This window comes from Microcaecilia unicolor, chromosome 8, assembly GCF_901765095.1.
Source record: "Microcaecilia unicolor chromosome 8, aMicUni1.1, whole genome shotgun sequence".
NCBI classification, from domain to species: domain Eukaryota; kingdom Metazoa; phylum Chordata; class Amphibia; order Gymnophiona; family Siphonopidae; genus Microcaecilia; species Microcaecilia unicolor.
The window spans coordinates 33,198,087-33,220,574 of NC_044038.1; the positions used below are offsets into that span (position 1 = coordinate 33,198,087).

Below are 22,488 nucleotides of genomic sequence, written 5' to 3' on the forward strand. Positions count from 1 at the left end.
AGCAGCACGAGGAGGAGGGGAGCGGCTTGGCAGTGAATTCTTTTGGCTGGTGGAGCTTCAACATCCCTGCCAACACATGTATTTTTAACGCACTGGGGGGGGGGGGAGCAGAATACGTTGCCTGCTCAGTCCACCTCTGCCCCCCCCCCCAATCAGAGGGTTGGTTACTCCCAGGGTTGCCCACACCGCAATTTTCCCTTCAAACTTGGTGCATCTCAAGCCTTATTCCGGCTCCAAATTTGACCAATAGGAGGTGAGGCAGGTGATGAGGTCATCAGCTGATGACTCATCATCACACTGGTCTGGACTCTGGACTCAGGCAGGCACAGCAGCAGCAGTTGCGAGCAGGGCAGAGCAGTGCTACCACAGCACAGTGCAGCAACCATATGAAATGAGGAGGCAGCAGAGGTAGCACTCCTCAGGTAGCTCATTAGGCAGCTTGGGCTACCTTTGGGCTCCTTTTGGGTGCAGGTTGGGCTGGGAAATGTTATTTCCCATCTGGCAGCCCTTCCGCCCCTGCTGTGAAGGAGATTGTGATTTTGGTAGAGGGAGTTCACATACCTTTTTTGCAATCAAGCATGGCTTTGTGATGTATAGCTGTGGACTTTATCCACCTGATAACAAAGTCCTTTTGAGGCATCTGCAGGAGTACTTGTTGACGGACAGAAACCAGAGGGTGGTGGTGAATGGAATTCGTTCGGAGGAGGGGAAGGTGAGTAGTGGAGTGCCTCAGGGATCGGTGCTGGGACCGATTCTGTTCAATATATTTGTGAGTGACATTGCCGAAGGGTTAGAAGCTAAAGTTTGCCTTTTTGCGGACGATACTAAGATTTGATACTAAGAGTGGACACCGGGGAGGGAGTAGAAAATATGAAAAAGGATCTGCGGAAACTAGAAGAATGGTCTAAGGTTTGACAATTAAAATTCAATGCGAAGAAATGCAAAGTGATGCACTTAGGGAGTAGAAATCCACGGGAGAAGTATGTGTTAGGCGGGGAGAGTCTGATAGTTACGGATGGGGAGAGGGATCTTGGGGTAATAGTATCTGAGGATCTGAAGGCGACGAAACAGTGTGACAAGGCAGTGGCCGTAGCCAGAAGGTTGCTAGGCTGAATAGAGAGAGGTGTGACCAGCAGAAGAAAAGAGGTGTTGATGCCCCTGTATAAGTCGTTGGTGAGGCCCTACCTGGAGTATTGTGTTCAGTTCTGGAGGCCGTACCTTGCTAAGGATGTAAAAAAATGGAAGCGGTGCAAAGAAAAGCTACGAGAATGGTATGGGATTTGCGTTACAAGACGTATGAGGAGAGACTTGCGGACCTGAACATGTATACCCTGGAGGAAAGGAGAAACAGGGGTGATATGATAAAGACGTTCAAATATTTGAAAGGTATTAATCCGCAAACGAATCTTTTCCGAAGATGGGAGGGCGGTAGAACGAGAGGACATGATATGAGAGTGAAGGGGGGCAGACTCAAGAAAAATGTCAGGAAGTATTTTTTCACGGAGAGAGTGGTAGATACTTGGAATGTCCTCCCGCGGGAGGTGATGGAGATGAAAACGGTAGCGGAATTCAAGCATGCGTGGGATAAACATAAAGGAATTCTTTGCAGAAGGAATGGATCCTCAGAAGCTTAGCTGAGATTGGGAGGCGGGGCTGGTGTTTGGGTGGTGGGGCTAGTTGTGGGCAAGACTTCTACGGTCTGTGTCCTGAAAATGGCAGATACAAATCAAGGTAAGGTATACACAAGAAGTAGCACATATGAGTTTATCTTGTTGGGCAGACTAGATGGACCGTGCAGGTCTTTTTCTGCCGTCATCTACTATGTTACTATGATGTTTTATTTTGTATTGTGTTGACATTGTCAGTAGCGCATTATGCCAAACTATGTATTGCTATTTGACTATTTTTACTGTTCTAATTGTTTATTGCCTATGTTTCACTAATTCTTGCTGTACATTGCCTTGGGTGAATTTCTTCAAAAAGGTAGTAAATAATTCCTAATTAATTAATTAATGCATACATAAGTAAACCATTTACCTGGGATTTGAAAACTGCCCACCCTGCCCATGGGCAATGACCTGGTCAACAATAGCAAGTTTACAGCACAGACAGTGTTCCAGAAGCTTGGGGAGGGACTGAAACTTTGGTGCGGACTTTGGCTTTTTCTGAAGTAATTCCTACATGGCGGAGAGGAGAGGAAAGACTATGCAAAACAGAGGAATTCAATAAGCTGCTTGAGTCTTGGTGTAAAGAAGAAGGTTTTAGATACGTAGGAGCATGGGGTAATACGTGGGAAAATAACAGGCTGTACTGTAATGATGGGCTACATCTTTCTGTGATGGGAAAAAAGGATCCTTGGGGAGAAATTCAGACAATATGTTTCTAGACATTTAAACTAGAGGGTGGGGGTGACAAAAGGAATCAAGGGATTTCAGAAAGTCACCCCCAGAATAAACATGATGGCAGAGGGAAAGGTCATGTAAATATAGTAAACCACCTAAACTCACTAAGCACATGGAAAAAGTAAAAAGGTTCAAGACTTGCAAGCCCTGATGTTTGAAGAAAACTTGGATATTGTTGCTATTACGGAGACGTGGTTCAACGATTCCCATGAATGGGATGTGACCGTACCGGGCTATAATCTTTTTAGGAAGAATAGAGACGGCCGAAGAGGTGGAGGAGTGGCTCTGTATGTGAGAGTCAATATCAGAGCGGCTGAAATGCGGGGAACCTGGGGAAAGGAAGAAGCTTTATGGCTCGTCCTGGAAAGAGAAGACGGAACCTATATCCACACGGGGAGTTATCTACAGACCTCCTGCGCAAACAGAGAAGTTAGATAAGGATCTGATGGAAGATATTCAAAAGATTGGTGTGAAAGGGGAGGTGCTATTGTTGGGAGATTTCAATTTGTCTGACGTGGATTGGAACGTCCCGTCTGCGGAATCGGAAAGAAGTAGGGAGATTGTGGACGCCTGTCAAAGTGCCTTGCTCAGACAAATGGTGACGGAACCCACGAGGGAAGGGTCGATGCTGGATCTAGTGCTCACGAATGGGGGTAGTGTTTCCAATATATGGGTGGGTGCCCACCTATATAATAGTGATCATCACACCATATAGTTTGGGAAAATCGCGCTTGGTTCCTGCGCAGCCTCTGCGTCTCAATCTACACTGGCTATCAGTACGCTTTCAAGATCTGCACGTTAACACATAAAATAATTTATGGATTAGCACTCGAATATATGATTCCTTTGATTGATCTACCACCAAGAAATGCCACAAAAACAGCTCGCTCCTATCTTCAACTACATTACCCAACTTGCAGGGGTGTCAAATACAAGCTTCTTTTTGCCTCATCTTTCCACTACTCCAGTCTGAAGATTTGGAATGCTCTACTTTTGTATTTAAAATTGCAAGCTGATAACCATCTTTTCAAGAAGTTACTGAAAATATTCCTCTTCGAAAAAACATACTCCATCAGTATCTCTGCTGTTTAGTCCTGAATCCTGTTGCTAATGTTACATCCTTATTCTTCTATAGCTTTCATGTACTGTACTTTTCTTTTTTATAATTAATGTAAGCCACATTGTGCCTGCATTTGTGTGAAAATGTGGGGTAGAAATGAACCATAAATAAATAAATAAGGGCGAAGGTTCAGTGCAGATGCACAAAACTCAAAGTACTGGATTTCAGACGTACTGATTTTGATAAAATGGGGGAATATCTGAAGAAGGAGCTGTTGGCATGGGAAGGTGCAGGAGATATGGAAAAACAGTGGTCCAAGCTAAAGGCTGCTCTAAATATGGTGACTGATCTTTTCATGAGGAAAGTAAACAAAAACAAGAGAAGCAGGAAGCCTATATAGTTCTCCAAACAAGTAGCTGACAAAATAAGAGCAAAAGAAGCTTTGTTCAAGAAATACAAAAGAAAGCAAACAGAGGATCACGAAAAAGATTATCAGATTAAAACTCAAAGAAGCGAAGAGGGAAATTCGGCTAGTGAAAGCGCGAGCGGAAGAAAAAACGGCTAAAAATGTAAAGAGAGGTAACAAGACCTTTTTCAGATATATTGGAGAAAACAGAAGAGATAGGAATGGAATTGAGAGACTGAAAGATAATGAGAATGGCTATGTGGAGAGTGATGAAGATAAAGCGAATGTGCTAAACAATTATTTCTCTTCAGTGTTCACGGAGGAAAATCCTGGAGAAAGACCGCGGTCGGCTGCCGAGGGAACGTCTGGGAATGGCGTGGATACTGCGCCGTTTACGGAAGAAAGAGTTTATAAACAGCTTGAGAATCTGAAGGTGGACAAAGCTATGGGGCCAGGTGGGATATATCCCAGGATACTGAGGGAGCTCAGAGAGGTCCTGGCGGGATCTCTTAAAGATTTATTTAATAGATCTTTACAGACGGGAGAGGTTCCGAGGGATTGGAGACGAGCGGATGTGGTCCCTCTTCACAAATGTGGAGACAGAGAAGAAGTGGAAAACTACAGACCTGTAAGTCTCACGTCGGTGGTAGGAAAAATAATGGAGTCGCTGCTGAAAGAAAGGATAGTTAACTTCCTAGAAGCCGACAGGTTACAGGACCCGAGGCAACATGGCTTTACCAAAGGAAAATCCTGCCAAACGAATCTTATTGACTTCTTTGACTGGGTGACCAAAGAACTGGATGAGGGACGAGCGTTAGATGTATTCTACTTGGACTTCAGCAAAGCCTTTGATACGGTCCCGCACAGAAGACTCGTGAATAAGCTGAAAGGGTTGAACTTAGGATCGAAAGTGGTGAACTGGATAAGAAACTGGTTGACCGACAGGTGGCAGAGGTTGGTGGTAAATGGAATCCACTCGGAGGAAAGAAAGGTGAGCAGTGGAGTTCCTCAGGGGTCGGTGCTGGGGCCTATTCTGTTTAATATATTTGTGGGAGATATTGCTGAAGGGTTGGAAGGAAAGGTGTGCCTTTTTGAGGATGACACAAAAATAGCCAATAGAATGGATACCCTGGAGGGAGTAGAAATGATGAGAACGGATCTCCGAACCTTAGAAGAATGGTCAAGAGTCTGGCAGTTAAAATTTAATAAGTAAGTACACCTGATGAAAACCTTCGGTATTCATTGATTAACAAATAAATAAACGTGATGCTATTGTGTTTAAATATTTTTTTCTCTTTTAATATATGCAATAGTGCTCAGAGAAAAGGGCTGTCCTGCAGGACTCTTACACAGTATAAACTGTGTTACCTCGCCCAATGTGACATCATAGCACTCCAACCTCCCTCTCTAGGTGTCATCAATAACATTTATTGGTGCTAACATCCAATGTCATGCTTTAGAGGTAGAAAAGCAAAAAAAAACCACTCTACTTATCTTCGGATGTAATGCCAGTTCATCCTACAGGGGTCCTTATCTCAACATGTGTCCATCTATAAAAAACAACTGTAAACTCCAGGTACGATGGACTTAAAATCCATCAGTTGCTGTCCACAATACTTTTAGGTTCCCGTTCCCTACATGTGAGCATGTTTCGCGCAAAGGTGTCTTCAGGGGAACGATTTGCTGAATCTGTAGCGGGAACCGCACACTCAGCTTACCACCGGCCGGACATGGATTTATGCGCAAGGAGGGACGCTATAAGGTGGGCACAGCTGGGCCCATGGGCAACGGAGCATGACAAGAACCAAAGAAAGTTAACAAATGGGCTTTAAATTGAGATTTGAAACTAGGCAAAGAAGTCTCCAAATGAAGGGCTAGAGATGCAGCGTTCCATAGAATAGAGCTCATTACACTGAATATGCGTGAGCAGACTGAAGAAAGATGGATATGATGAAGAGAGGGGACTAGCAAGAGATGTTCTTGAGAGGGACAAAGTATTCTGGGAGGACAATAAGGTGTCAGATATCGGAATAAATATGATGGTTGGCCAGAATACTACTACTACTTATCATTTCTAAAGCGCTACTAGACGTACGCAGCGCTGTACACTTGAACATGAAGAGACAGTCCCTGCTCGACAGAGCTTACAATCTAATTAGGACAGACAAACAGGACTAATAAGGGATAAGGACAAAGAGTAGCAAGATTCCATGCGGAATCCCAAAAAGTAGCAAGATTCCAGAATCCCGAAGTGTAGCAAGATTCCGGAACCCCAAAGACTACTACTGCTACTACTTATCATTTCTATAGCGCTACTAGACGTACGTAGCGCTGTACACTTGAACATGAAGAGACAGTCCCTGCCCGACAGAGCTTACAATCTAATTAGGACAGACAAACAGGACAAACAAGAGATAAGGGAATATTAAAGTGAGGATGATAAAATCTTGTTTACTAGAAGAAGTATATTGTACTGAATTCGAAAGGAAACAGGTAGCCAATGCTCATCATGGAGAACGGGTGTGATGTGATCATACCTCTTTGCCCCCGTGAGAAGGTGTACGGCTGCATTCTGAACCAGCTGTAGGCGCTGGACATCCTTTTTACAAAGTCCCTGTAATAAGGCATTACAATAATCAAGTCCAGAAAGTATTAATGAATGAAGGAGAACGTGAAGTGCTGAGGTAGTGAATAGATGGCGAACAGAGTAGAGCACTTTCAATTTTAAAAAGCAGGTACGTGTGCCCTTGGAAAGATAGGGATGAAAGGTTAATGCTTCATTCAGAACAACACCTAAAACCCTAACGGAATGTTTTCAGCTCACTTCCACTACTGTATTCAGATGCACAGCTACCTGCTGGTTCTGGGACTTCAGTTACACACTTACTGCTTGATAGTATAAAAGTAGAGAAACCAGCTCATTATGAATGAGGAATCAGGCATCACAGTGGAACTATGGACCCAATATTACTATCTCAAAATTGAAAGAAGCTGGTAGCATCTCATAGGCTAACTAATTAATTGAGACATGAGCTCTTGAGGACAAGAGTCCAACTGGTTAGTCTAGAAGGTTCCACCAGCCTCTATCACTTTTATTATTTCTGATGAACATGGCTTCTGCTCTGAAAGTTGTCATTGCTATCTCAGTAACAACTATAGGTGACCAGAAGTCTTGGATCTGGGACCTCAGCATCTCCCCAGCCTGCGTGAGTCAGTGCTTTAGTTCTTGACTTTCAGGCTGTGAATCACAAGTAGATAAACATCACAATGACTCAGATAACATATGTTCTCGCCTGCTTTTGCTAAATGTCACATCTTGTCTGAGCTCATTCTGTAACAACTATATAAACTGCATAGGGAACCTGACAAATATATTATTTAGTATCCATAATACAGAAACAGCACACACAGCATTATAAATTCATGTGTTGATACCTAAGCACATGAAAAGCATTTAAAATTATAATGCAGTGTAACCACGACCCATCCAAAAGTACTGGCATCTTCTTCCATACCCTGTGCAAGCTTCTGGAAAATGCTCAACACCAGGGGCGTAGCCAGACCTCGGCGGGAGGGGGGTCCGGAGCCCGAGGTAGGGAGGCACAGTTTAGGCCGCCGCCAACCCCACCCTGCCGCCACCGACCCCCCTGCCACTTTCAACCCCCCGCCAACCCTCCCCCATCGCCGCCGCCGCCGCCGCCAGGTACCTTTGCTAGCGGGGGTCCCCAACCCCCGTCAGCCAAAGTCTTCTTCAGCGTCAGTCTCCAGCGCATTCACTGATCTGTTTCTGTGAGGCCTGACTCCTGACATCCTGCGTGTACACGTGCAGGACATCAGGAGTCTCAGTACTCACAGAAACAGATCAGCAAACGCGCCGGAGACCGGCGCTGAAGAAGACTGCGGCTGGCGGGGTTTAGGGACCTCCACCAGCAAAGGTACCTGGTGGCATAAGTGGGAGGGGGGGGGGTCAAAAGTGGCGGGGGAGGGTCGGCGGGGGGGGGGGGGTCGAAAGTAGTGGGGGTCAGGGCTAAATTTGTGGGGGCCCATGCCCCCACCTAGCTACGCCCCTCAGTTACACATGTGTTTTTCATGCTATGAAAGCCATGAGTTTGCTGAAAAAAATCTAATAGATTTCAAATTAAATTACTATAGATTACAAATGAGTCTCATTAAGTATCATAGAAAGACCAAAACATTTTTTGTCCAGTACATGAACTCTTCCTTTTACATGAATCTTATAGTTGGGTACATTACCTGGATCAGGTTATTTACATAACTGCTCAAATTAGACCTTGTGATACCACGAGCAAGGGTTGAGGGTTGGTCTGCACAATAACACAGCCAGACAAAGGTGTAAAACTTAAAATAAGTGCTTTATTAACAGAAAACCTGGATCCTGTTAAGTCACAGGACCAGGGACAAAAGGTGAAAAGTCTCTTTAGCTCAACAAATACAGTCTTAACCAGTCCTGTGGCTGTTGGCGGCCATGCCCCAAATACAGCCTGTAAGCTCTTCTCTTCTCCTTCTAGCCAGACCTCAGGGCAAGGGTAACAAGTCTCAAATCAGAAGTAGCTTACCCAGGGCCGCCGAGAGACTGAGCCGGGCCCGGGGCAAGGCTGCCGCTGCCCCCCCAATCCCTACCATTGTCGCCTCCCTCTCCTGCTTTCAGGCCGCCGGCGCTGCAGTCCCCGGTCTCACCTGCCTGCCCTCAGCTCCGTCAATAGCCCCCCTCCGTCCGCCACCGGGACCGGGTCGCCCTGCATTTAAATCAGCAGCGCGAGGGCAGGACACAGTGAGGGACGGCCTGAAGGGAGGCGATCTTAGCGATATACAAGAATTGATTTGAAATTACCTCAGCCTACACATCAACAAAATGAGCTGGGAACTATTGGCATGTCAAGTTTTATCATTTGTACCTACACCCGATGAAAACACCTCAACATTTGAACTTTAAGAACCGATGACCCAGAGAGGGACACCAAGACCACAGATTTTCCACAAAAAGTGCTTTATTGAAATCCAGATATGTGATCAGGCTTGACTGTATTGGAATTGCAATGACCCAATGCAGTCATGTTTCGGCTGAAATGACTGCCTCAGGGTTCCAAATAGGACCCTGGACCCAGTGTTATTAAAGATCCAGTCCCTTCAGCCACACAAAATAGCACTTCTTCCAAGAAGAGGACATGAATGAATACACGCAGGGTGCACTGTGAATGAAAGAATTGGACAGACAGGCAACAAATAAGGGAAGGATGCACAGTGAGAGAATGTTTTAGAAAGGGAGGATGATAGAGGAGAGAGTGCTGATGCAGATAGAAGTAGCAGGTGGAAAGGTCACAGCGTAGCCTGGGGAAGTGAGAAGGGGAGATTATGAGGCCCGCTAATACATTCTGATTAACCCATGTCTTTTACATAGGGCTCGTGCGCAGCCCTTTCCTTTGGGAATCCTCTGAGCTACAAAAGCAAAGAGTTCACCAATTCCAAGAAGCTGAAAATATAAACCGAAGAAAACACAACAAAGTATGTTGGAAACAGCAAGCGCAACTAATCAACTATCTTTATTGTCCCTAGAAGCTAATGAAGTTGCAGAATTCCCTGCTGTTTGTTTATTTTACCAGGTGAGTAGCTCTGCCAGTTTAGCTTGATGAACAATCAAGATTCAATTTACATAGACATCATATGAACAATACTGGTGCCAGCAGGGTTCCCAGGCCTGTTGGGCAACATTTTACAGGACCAGGACACTGCACCAGTGACTTCACAGTGAGAATCCTCAAAGGTAACTTTAAAACCATACAAGAACGTAAGACCTTTGAAGTCAGAATGATTGAATATTTTAACACCCAACAGAAAGGACTTAACAAGGATCTGGGGTTCCTAACCCATTATAAACCATAAAGCTGTATGTCTGTTGATCACCTATCCACACCCATCCTGTTAGAATATCAATGATATGCTTTGATGTCCCCATGCATACCACCTACCCACCCCCATCCTCCCACCCTGTCAGACTGTCATAGTAATGCTTGAATGTTTTCACTTATATACACTGTCAGCTAGCACATTTGCTTATTTCCGATCTGAGGAAGAAGGGCAACCTTCGAAAGCTAATCAAGAAATGTATTAAGTTATGTCCAATAAAAAAGGTATCATCTTATTTTCTTTTCCATGTTTTATTTTGTTTGATTTCTATAGATTCTACATGGAATGTTGCTATTCCACTAGCAACATTCCACGTAGAAGTCGGCCCTTGCGGATCACCAATGTGGCCGCGCAGGCTTCTGCTTCTGTGAGTCTGACGTCCTGCACGTACATGCAGGACGTCAGACTCACAGAAACAGAAGCCTGCGCAGCCTTCTACATGGAATGTTGCTAGTGGAATAGCAACATTCCATGTAGAATCTCCAATGGTATCTATTTTACTGTCATAGTAATGCTTGAATGTTTTCACTTATATACACTGTCAGCTAGCACATTTGCTTATTTCCGATCTGACGAAGAAGGGCAACCTTCGAAAGCTAATCAAGAAATGTATTAAGTTATGTCCAATAAAAAAGGTATCATCTTATTTTCTTTTCCATGTTTTATTTTGTTTGATTTCTGTTGATAACCTTAAGAGTGGACTAACACGGCTACCACACTCCTCTACGCTTGATGAACAGTAATTGTTCTTGGGACTACCAGAAGAGAGGCCCAAAAAGCAAAACTGAATCCACAGGGAACGCAAGGGAATATCTTTAGTATTTTAGGAATTGGAAGCGTTTATGTCTTTGTATTGAGAATGCTTTCCCTTATTGTGTTTTGTGGGCATAACAACTAGGAGTATTATTTATGGAAAATAAGTGCTGCAAAATGAAAATTGTTGGATCTAGTGCCAATGTGTATGACTTGGAAATAGTGTATGCAATATAACGCCATTAAAAAAATTACAGTTTATTGAATTTTAACTGGTATTACTGTAGGAAGTTTGGATCATACACAACTTTCTTGCTCCATTGGACCTGCATGGTCTTAGACAGAAACAAAAAAAAAGGCAAAGATCTGCCACAGAAATGGCAAATCAAAAGAAAAAAAGCAGATCAAAAAAGACAAAAAAATAGAACAGGAGGGTAACAGAAGAAGTGGTTTATTACAAGTTACCCGACGTGGCCATGTTTCGCCCTCAGGCTGCGTCAGGGGTAAAAAAACTAATAGGGGTAAAAAGCAAAGTGAACCCCTAAAAGTAGTCATACAACCACCTTACATAAGTGCTTCCCAAGCTTACTCAGCAAACTTCACAATGCTATGTTGACTGGTCTTAGGACAACAAGAAAATATACACGCTAAGGGGCCCTTTTACTAAAGAGTGGTAACGATTTGCAGTTATTCCATGTGTGATGCAAATTTATCAAATGTTAAGTCCATTGCAGTTAATGTGGATGCCCAATGCTGTCTATCGAGGTGGTTTTAAGTGATCTGCATTATCTGATGCTGTGTAATAAAGTTGTAGTGGAATAGTTTCTATGGAATTCTCTTCCATTTAATCTTAGAATGGAGAATTCTCATAGTAAGTTCAAAGCAGGATTAAAAACCTGTTTTCTGATCCAGGCTTTTGAATCAGGTTAGCTGACTGTGTATTTCTAGATTTGCGGATAGAATAGGGAGGGATACTGGTTTTGTGCCTTAGTTCAGTTTGGATTTATGAATAGTGGTATGCTTTTAAATGTATGTTTTAATTATTTTAATACTTGTTGATTTTATAGTGTATTATTATTTTTTGCTTGGTAATTTTGGATGTTTGTGAGGGTTGTTTTTTAGTGTTTGTTTTTATGGATTTTATGATCTTTAATAATTCTACACTGCTTTGGTTAATCACCTAACTAAATGTAAACAAACTGCAACGTACAGTCCATGCCCTTTCTCCATCCTTCTCGCACTAACTAGTTAACACATGAATTAGCACATGCTAAGTGTCAACCCACCGTGGTAACTATTACTGTAGCTGTGTATTAACAGCACATGCTAATTTACACGTTTTCCCTCAGATTCTATATAAGGTGTGGCATACTTAATTGAGTAACGAGCCAATTAGTGATGATAATTGGCCGTTAACAACCTCTTATCATCACTAATTGGCAATAATTGGAATTTACTTGCAATTCTTTTTAGTCGTATTTTTAAAAAGAGGTGCATGTAAATTCTAACGTGCGTAGCTGAAAAGCGAGTGCAGCCATGAGAGGAGTTTGGGCGTGTTGGGGGCATTACTCAAATTTATGTGCGTTGTTATAAGATTTGGGGAAACACATCTACATTTAGGTTTTCAGTGGTGTAAATGGCCGCACCTAAATATAGGTGTGTTCCTTGGCCCTATGTGCTAGTCTATACACCGTGCCTAACTTTAGACGCATTATCTAGAATAGCGCTAAGATTTTAGATGCCATTTACGGAATCTGGCCCTATTTCTGCCTATTTCTGAAAGTAATGTAAGTGCCTATTATGCTAGCAATGGTGTGTACTTGTATTTATGTAATAAAGATAACTGATTAGCCAACCTATCGGCTTGAGGTCGTGCTCCACCATGCAGAAATTATCTATTTATTTCTCTATTTATTTCATGGTACTTGATATACTGTATTCTACTAAACATATCAATGCAATTTACAATATAAGAAATAAATCAGAACAGACAGATAAAATTCACTGACAAGGTGCAACTTACAGTACAAACATATTAAAATAATAAATAATAAATACAAATGTTTAATGGAAACAGAAAGAAGGGACGTATACAGCAAAACAATGCTATGACGTTAACCCCCGGATTCTAAATAGCGAGCCTAGAGATCCGAACTGAAATTCAGGCGTATTCTATAATAACCTGTAAGTTAATTGGTTTAACAAGCTAATTAGTGTTGCTAACAGCACTTAAAAAGCAATAATGAGCACTAATTGGTAATTACAATTTACGTGCACAACTCGCTAAGCATATTCTGTAATGCAGTGCGCCTAATTTCTAATGCATGTAGGCAAAAAGGGGCATGGTTATGGGCGGGGAAATGGGCATTTTGTGAGTGTAAACTGCCAGGTAAACACTGGTGCTACACAAATAAAAATATTTTTGTAGCGTCAGAAGTGATGCGTGCTGGGGGTGAGAACTACCACTGGGCCCAGCGGAAGGTACCTCTCGCCTGGACTACTGCAACTTACTCCTCACCGGCCTCCCACTTAGCCATCTATCCCCCCTTCAATCTGTTCAGAACTCTGCTGCACGTCTCATATTCTGCCAGAACTGATATACTCATATCACCCCTCTCCTCAGGTCACTTCACTGGCTTCCGATCAGATACTGCATTCAATTCAAGCTTCTCCTTCTTACCTACAAATGCACTCAGTCTGCTGCCCCTCACTATCTTTCTAAACTCATCTCCCCTTATGTTCCTGCCCGTAACCTCCGTTCACAGGATAAATCCCTCCTCTCAGTACCCTTCTCCACCACCGCCAACTCCAGGCTCCGCTCATTCTGCCTCGCCTCACCCTATGCTTGGAACAACCTTCCTGAGCCCTTACGCCAAGCCCCCTCCTTGCCCGTCTTCAAGTCTTTGCTTAAAGCCCACCTCTTCAATGCTGCATTCGGCACCTAACCCTTACCGTTCAGTGAATCCAGACTGCCCCAATTTGACTGCCCCTATCGGACCGACCGTTCACTTGTCTATTAGATTGTAAGCTCTTTGAGCAGGGACTGTCTCTCTTTGTTAAATTGTACAGCGCTGCGTAACCCTAGTAGCACTCTAGAAATGTTGAGTAGTAGTAGTAGTAAGTTCCAGATTTGCAAGCGGTAAGCTCGCGTTGGGCTTACTGCCGCTTTGTAAAAGACCCCCTGAATGTCAGGTTCAGGGCTGCCCTCTCTCTAATGGCACTCTCTTTCAAGTTCCGGAACTTACACAGTATAAGTGGTTTTATGTGATATATGTATTGTAATAAAAGAAATTAAATATTTTAAAGGAAGAACGTTTTTTGTGATATAGTTTTGGGATCTGTTCTTCTAGTTTAAATATTTATCCCCAGTAATATATATACTCTCTTTCAATGCCATCCCGCCCGTGCAGTCTGCACATGCAGTGTGAAAGAGGCAAAGACCCACAAAAACCCACTGAATTTTATACAGTATATAGTGAGGGGCTGTTTGTTCCAATTCATTTCAAGAACAATGTTTACCATGAGTTATTTTATTTATTTATTTATTTGTTGCATTTGTATCCCATATTTTCCCACCTATTTGCAGGCTCAATGGCGATCGCCAGTTCCGGTCTAACAGTTACAAAGTGATGGTATATAAGGTTCGTGTGTACAAGACACAAAAGTGGATCGTAGAGAGGGGGAGTTATGTTTTGTCCGTACGCTCTTTGGTTTCGCTTGTGTTGCAGGGTTTAGGTATTTAGGTTGGGTCGGTAGGGTATGCCATTTCGAACAGATTAATTTTTAGTAATTTCCGAAAGTTTAGGTGGTCATACGTTGTTTTCACGGCTTTGGGTAATGCATTCCATAGTTGTGTGCTTATGTAGGAGAAGCTGGATGCATAAGTTGATTTGTATTTGAGTCCTTTGCAGTTTGGGTAGTGGAGATTCAGGTATGTTCGTACTGATTTTGTTGTGTTTCTAGTTAGATAATACTCAGCAGGTATTTACAGAGGGGTCCTTTTACTAAGCAGCACTAAAAAGTGGCCTGCACTAGCTCCAATGCGGGTCCTTCCCGAGCATTAAGACCACTTTTAGGACTGCTGGTCAAGGGCCAATTTTTACATTTCTGCAATAATGGCCAAAGGCTAATTTTTCCATTAGAGTGTGGGCACCTATTTCGTAGGCAGTAAGGGCTCATGTACTAATCCTGTGTTAATTAGTTAGCGCGTGGCAATACCCACATGCTAACAGATTAGCATAGCCACATCCACTATCCACCCCCTCCCCAAAACACGCCCCCCCAGCACTTGCACATACAAAACTTAGGGGCCCTTTTACTAAAGGGTTGCCACGTGGCAACCTGGAACTACCGCCGGCCCAATGTGGCCACTGGCGGTAGTTCCGCCTCCAGCACACACCATTTCTGGCGCTACAGAAAATAATTCCGTAATTTTTAGCACAGCGCTAACCCGGCGATTTACACCTCAGTGGGCGGCAGTACGTGCTCCTCCCGCATGGCCACAGGGTAAAAATAATCTTACCGCATGGCCATGCCTTTTTTAGAGGCTTTTTACCTGGCTCTGGCGTGCAACAAAAACGGTCCCCGACGCTAATGCAGGGCCCTTTTTTTTATCACAGCTTAGTAAAAGAACTCCTAAGTGTGGGATGCCTGAGTGCACCCCGGGGTAGGTCATTTTAAGGTGCAGTAAGCATGCAATAGCGCTCACCGCAGCTTAGTTCAAGAGCTCAGAACTAATTTCAAATGATGATTTTATCTTTGTTGATAATGGATTGCTGAGTGGCGAGACCCTATATTAAAAGGGAAAATATTTTCAGATGTACGTCTTTCTACAGCTGAAATAATCTGTTTGATTTGAGAATACCTGATCAGGAAAGACATATTTTGTATTTCTTTTATATACTGCTAGAACATTTTTAATAACCACTACATTATTAAAACAAAATACTCAGCTAATGACTGACTGTTTCCAACCTTCTTTGCCTGGGACTGCGGACCACCAAGAATGTCACTGGACCTTCTTCTCCCACAGCAAAAGCTTAACAGCTGACATGTCGGCAAGGGATAATTAGCAAATACATTTCAATTCATGAGGTACATGATAAAAACTCCTTTGGTTGTTAATAATACTTTTCTGATAAGAGAGAACATGTTAAGAACGAAAAAGTAATATTGCAAGGAGCAAATCAGGGAACCGAATGTTCTTATTCCAGTAGTTAGCAAAATGCAAATGCAAATGAAGGGCTAAGCAACAGCAGGAAAGCAAAAATAGAAAAACTAATTAAAACCAATAATGATTTCTGCATCAGTGGGGATTATTTTACTGAGGGGGAAAATGTCTACATTCAGTATAATGATGGCAAGGAAATTCTTTTACATCATAATTTTTCATTAGCATCTGGGAAAGGTTAAAGAAATCTGACAAAGCTGGAAATTCTAAGCTAAACAGTGAGTGCCAATTCTATAATGGCACCTTGGCGCCAAGATGCCATTATATTTATTTATTTAGATTTTGCTCACACCTTTTTCAGTAGTAGCTCAAGGTGAGTTACATTCAGGTACTCTGGATATTTCTCTGTCCCAGGAGGGCTCACATTCTAAGTTTGTACCTGAGGCAATGGAGGGTTAAGTGACTTGCCCAAGATCACAAGGAGCAGCAGCAGGATTTGAACCGGCCACTTCTGGATTAGTAAAACCAGTGCTCTAACCACTAGGCCACTCCTCCACTAGCAACATTCCCTGTAGAAGCTTGCCCTTGCAGATCAGCAATGCGACCGCTTGGCTTCTGTTTCTGTGAGTCTGACGTCCTGCATGTACGTGCAGGACATCAGACTCACAGAAACAGAAGCCTGCGTGGTTGTGATGCTGATCTGCAAGGGCAGGCTTCTACATGGAATGTTGCTAGTGGAATAGCAAAATTAACATTTCATGTAGAATCTCAAATAGTAGCAACAGAATCTCAAATAGTAGCAACACTCCATGTAGAATCTCAAATAGTAGCAACATTCCATGTTCCACTGCACTAACCACTAGGCTACTCCTCCACTAGCAACATTCCATGTAGATTCTCACATATTTATTTATTTATTTAGATTTTGCTCACACCTTTTTCAGTAGTAGCTCCAGGTGAGTTACATTCAGGTACTCTGGATATTTCTCTGTCCCAGGAGGGCTCACAATCTAAGTTTGTACCTGAGGCAATGGAGGGTTAAGTGATTTGCCCAAGATCACAAGGAGCAGCAGCGGGATTTGAACCATCCACCTCTGGATTGCAAGACTGGTACTCTAACCACTAGGCCACTCCTCCATTGTCAGCATTGGTGTACCTAAAGGTAGGCACCAACAGTCACGCCAAGTCAATGGTAATCATAACTGCGGGTAACCACGCCATGACGTGCGTGTAATTCTATAACTTAAGCACGTATCTCAGAAAAAAATCCATGACCCACACAAACTTCACTCATGTTTGTGCCCCCTCGAACTTACTGTACATGCTAACGGGGGAATACTATATATTGTGCCTAACATTAGATGCTACTTCTACACTGAGTTTTCAGCGTGGAAAATCATTCTAACAGATGCAAGGTGCCGAAACGGGTCAGAAACGGCAATTCCACATGAAAACGCACTTAAGTACCTATTTACAGAATAGCACCTAAGTGTTTCTGCATGGATCTGCAAAGGGAATGCAACGATAAGAGGGACACTGGCGGGTCAGGGGCATGAACGCCGAGAGACTAGGCCGGGCCCGGGGCAAGGCCGCCCCGCCTCCGCTCCCCCGCCACTGCCGCTCCCCGTCGCTCCCCCCGTCGCTGCAGTTTGCAGTCTCCAAGGGGGGCCTGGCGCCGAGGTCAGGCGTCGGCGCTACAGTTCCCGGTCTCACCTGCCTGCCTCCACAGCTCCGGGCCCCCTGCATTCAAGGCGGCAGTTGCAGATCGCCTCTCTTCTGGCCTTCCCTCCCTGTGTCCCGCCCTCGTCTGATGTAACTTCCAGTTTCCACGATGGCGGGACATAGGGAGGGAAGGACCGAAGGGAGGCAATCTGTGACTGCCGCTTCGAATGCAGGGGGCCCGGAGCCGAGGAGGCAGGCAGGTGAGACCGGGAACTGCAGCACCGACGGCCTGACCCCAGCGCCGGGCCCCCCTTGGAGGCCCAGACCCAGGGAATTTTGTCCCCCCTGACCCCCCTCTCGGCGGCCCTGGTCAGGGGAATATATTGTGCGCGATATTATAGAATACTGCCCATCTTGCATGCCAGGATTTACACCTGGTTACAGGGGATCCACGCTTCACTTTGGTCACCAACACCTGCTTACAGGTGTTAATCCAGGTGTTGGTGCCCAAAGTTATGCGTGGATCCCGGTGCTACGCGCTATTCTATAAAGGGCGCTGATCCCAGAACGCCTGTTACCGTTCAGAGCCGATTTTTTTCAGTGCCAAATTTTGAGCACCATTTCCTGAATCCAGCCCTAAGTGATTTTGGGGCGTATTTTATAGAACGGCGCCTAGCACTTGCGCACATAAATGCCAATTAGTGACACCATTTACTTGCCTATGTGTGCGTGTTCTATAAATAGGTTTATGATTTACAAACAACCCATCGCTATGATTTCTTATAACACAAGAGCACAAACATAATGGAGTATCATTACTCCTTCACGGCCTCAGCAGCAGCACATTTCACAAGGATACATTACACCATGGCTTGCCTGCCTCTTCATCAGCCTCTTTTTTAAATTGTACTCATTTTTATTTAATCTTCTATTTTTTTTTCATATGTATATAATTTTGTTTAGAAGTCTGAAAAGTCTGTTACTACTGCTTTGCATAGTAACATAGTAAGTAGCAGTGGTAGGAAGAGTTCCGAGGCTGAGGGAAAGACATTTGGGGTGGGGGCAGAAGTCTTTGATGGAAACAGTTCACATTGTAATAATTTTATTATAAAAGAATATGTACATTTCGGGCTCGATTCAGTAAATGGTGCCCAAATTTGAATGCCGAAAAAAAATGTGCACTGAGCACTATTCTAAAAATGGCCCTCCAAGTTGGAAAGCTGAAGCATGGCCATGTCAGGTTTCTTTAAATAAAGGGATTGTTACCATACTGTTGTGGTCTGAATTTGATAGCCAATTTTTTTTTTTTTGTCTCTTGCTGTCTTCTGTTAGAGTTTATTTCTATTTTGGACTTATTTGTCCATTTAGACCTGCCATTGACCTAGTGCAAATGGATGCATCTACATTTTGGCATGCTGATGCCGGTTTATGCCAGTATTCTGTAATGGAATCTGGATGCCCAGAATAGATGCTCCCCAAGCTACATTGGGGGACCCTACATCTACCGTGTTTCCCCGAAAATAAGACAGTGTCTTATATTAATTTTTGCTCCCAAAGATGCGCTAGGTCTTATTTTCAGGGGATGTCTTATTCGGGAGTAGTAGGGGGACTGTGGCGGTCGGGAACAGTATTGAAGTGGGGGGCGGTATCCTGCAGGAGTAGGCTGTGGCTTGCCTATCTGCCCACAGTGACCACAGGACTCGAGCGGAGCAGAGCCGCCCTGGCTGGGTTGGGAATGGAGGAGGGGTATGCACTAGGGAAGGTAATGGAATGTGGGGCCGGGCTGCTTTGGCTGGGAGTCTCGGGAGGTTGTGAGAGGGCTTAGGGCGCAGGATCATCCCTACCGTATTACAAACGTTAAAAAAAAAAATTCTACGGTAGCTCCGTTCCCCGTTGGTGGTGCTTTATGTGCTCCTCCTGTACATTCGCAACACTTTCCATCCTTCTAGTCTGACTTAGCCCTTGGGCGATGGAGCAGCGCCAAAAGGGCTCGGTTACTCATTTTCTTTTCTTTTATTATTTCTGCAAGGGGGATGTTTCTTTTCTTTCCGGGCTCACTTACCGGTAGTTGATCTTCACAAAAGCGTGAAGGAGGATGGTAGGAGTCCGCTGGACGATATATTTTCCACCTCAGTCTTGTTTCTTGCATTTCTTTAATGTTATTTCGTTTTTGGGTTGCAGCGAAAAAAATTAAGGTTTCTGTGTCCATGTCCCATCGGGGCCAAACAAAAACTTTGCTAGGTCTTACTTTCGGGGGAGGCCTTATATTTAGCAATACAGCAAAACCTCTACTAGGTCTTATTTTCAGGGGATGTCTTATTTTCGGGGAAACAGGGTAGGCACTTCTTTATAGATGTGCCCTCTATATTATGCATGACTGTTTTCTACAGTGGAAGTAAAATCGGGTCTGGATCCTTTTTGATAAGTTATTCTGTCTTGTGCATCTTGAAAATGCTATAACTGAAACTAAGGAACAGCACTTAAGTCTGCCAAATAAAATGGATTTCAGGGATCTGATAATTAAAAAAAAAGATGGTAAAGGGGTAGAAATTTTCTGAAATGTATTATACATGTAGCATAGCTTTAATAAAATCTGGGGGACCTACAGTGGGCACTAGGCTCCCCACCTCTCTGCCACCCCTTTCCTCTTCCATCCCCCCTCCCCAACCAATTAAATTGAGCTTAGCTGGCCAGTATCCACAAACCTTTCCAACTATAAAAATCTGGAGCCTATCCAGATCATCTAAAGCACAGCTCTCAGTGGGAAAAAGTACCACCACTAACGCCAGCACCACGAATATCCACGAGAACTGAGCATGCTCATGATGCTGGTGTCAGTGGCTACAAAAAGGGTCCCAACACAAAAGTGGATGGGTCCAGGGTCAGCCCAGGCCCACTTGTAGCTACGCCCCTGTTTATAACATGTTAGGCCTTCATTTCACTAATCTTCAAAATTGTTTTTAAAGAATACTCTTTTATATCTACGGGGTGATTTTATAAAGTTTTTCTGTGGGTAAAGCATGTTTTATATATGCTATATGGTATTTTGGCGTAGTTTAAAAGTTTTGCAATAAATATTTGATTGGCTCTTTTTAACAGATGGATCTTTTTAAATGAGTGTGTAGCAGGTTTTATAATGAGGTTATAGCTTCCCGGTTTATAATACTGTATTTTGCTAAGATTATGTTCATGGTTTGTTCAGGTTTTATATTGTATAATATTGTATTTTATATGAATGTGCTTGTAATTCGCTCAGAACTGGTTGGTCGAGAGGAATATAAATGTGTTAAATTAAATTTTACACACAGAAAATAGTTCTCATAAAATTGTGTACCCAAATATGCACCAGTGAGATCATAATATTTCCATACGTGTATTTAGCTTTGTAGACATTGCCTGGGATGGAGAGGAGGAGTTGGGGTGAAATTGTGAAGCGCTTGTGCATTCTATAGAACACACACATTCGTGCACAGAATACACATACACTTTTATACCTTTTTCAAAGCACCTATAAATTTGTGCACTACTGGGATTGGTTCAGGGGGAGGGGCCTATTTTATAAAGGCACATAGTCACTTTTCTAAAACAGGAGCCTTTCAGTAGTAGTATTGACATTCTACATAGGACTCTTATAAAATTCACCCTCTGTATCTCACTACTATTAGAAGCACTGGTTGCTGAGATAATTTTTAATCTCTTCTGAGACTGCATTTAAAAAGAAGAAAAGAAAAACAAATCTGCAATCATGAAAAATTGAATATCCTAAGATATCCACTTATGCGTTGTCCCGGTATTTCTGCATGCTTTTGCAGCAGGGGATTAAGTACTTACATAAACCTGAGTTCCGATTCTCTTCTAACTAAGACTTCCCGAAGTCGTTGGATTTTTGCCATCTCCAGTTCTATTTCCTCTGGAGTCATTGTTGTCTCAGCCATCGAAATGATGTCAAGTTGATCTGTGTATATAGAGGAAGACAAGAAATCAGTCCAGACAAATATAATACAGCCTCAAAGAATTCAAAAATTACTATATGTCTTCTACTTAAGGGCAAAACATCTGAAAAATAGACTCGAATCTTTCACTGATTACACAGAAGACATGTTCCCATCTAGGTTTTCCATTCCTTGTTCTGGGGAAGGGAGGGTATGATGTAAGGAGCATGCTCCAGGGATATACTGTAAATGACATGTAAAATAAATGTGGGCCTGGCTATGGGCACCAGGTTTAAAGGACTGCCTTTCGTAGCTGTGTCCAGTTGGATCAGTCTCCTTAAAAGCACAAATACTTATGGGCCAGTATTGTGTTCAGTACTGGTCTCCGTATCTCAAAAAAGATATAGTAGAATTGGAAAAGGTACAGCGAAGGGCGACGAAAATGATAGTGGGGATGGGACGACTTTCCTATGAAGAGAGGCTGAGAAGGCTAGGGCTTTTCAGCTTGGAGAAGAGACGGCTGAGGGGAGATATGATAGAAGTGTATAAAATAATGAGTGGAATGGATCGGGTGGATGTGAAGCGACTGTTCACGCTATCCAAAAATACTAGGACTAGAGGGCATGAGTTGAAGCTACAGTGTGGTAAATTTAAAACGAATCGGAGAAAATTTTCTTCACCCAACGTGTAATTAGACTCTGGAATTCGTTGCCGGAGAACGTGGTACGGGCGGTTAGCTTGACGGAGTTTAAAAAGGGGTTAGATAGATTCCTAAAGGACAAGTCCATAGACCGCTATTAAATGGACTTGGAAAAATTCCGCATTTTTAGGTATAACTTGTCTGGAATGTTTTTACGTTTGGGGAGCGTGCCAGGTGCCCTTGACCTGGATTGGCCACTGTCGGTGACAGGATGCTGGGCTAGATGGACCTTTGGTCTTTCCCAGTATGGCACTACTTATGTACTTATGTACTTCTACATCATTATGGAGGCAGGTTCACTGAGAAGCTGTTGCTGAGGAAAAGTGTTGCTAAGATAGAGGAGAAGACATTTCTTTCATTGCAGTGCATCTTCAGAGGTGGAACTGCCACGTCTCCTTAGCCCCTCCCTCCCATTTCCTGCACTCTTGGAGGATCAACCCCAGTCCTGCGAATCTGGATCCAGTTGGAAGCCTTAAGG

General features: G+C 43.4%; 1 protein-coding gene across 2 annotated transcripts in view; it reads right to left on the bottom strand.

The window, feature by feature from the left end:
- LOC115476925 (bMERB domain-containing protein 1-like) overlaps positions 1-22,488 on the bottom strand; it is a 94,366-nt gene that overhangs the window by 21,758 nt on the left and 50,120 nt on the right. For both annotated transcript variants that reach the window (XM_030213512.1, XM_030213513.1), the window contains one exon: positions 21,210-21,333. In XM_030213512.1, the coding sequence (XP_030069372.1) occupies positions 21,210-21,333 (124 nt within the window). The remainder of the gene's footprint in view (positions 1-21,209; positions 21,334-22,488) is intronic.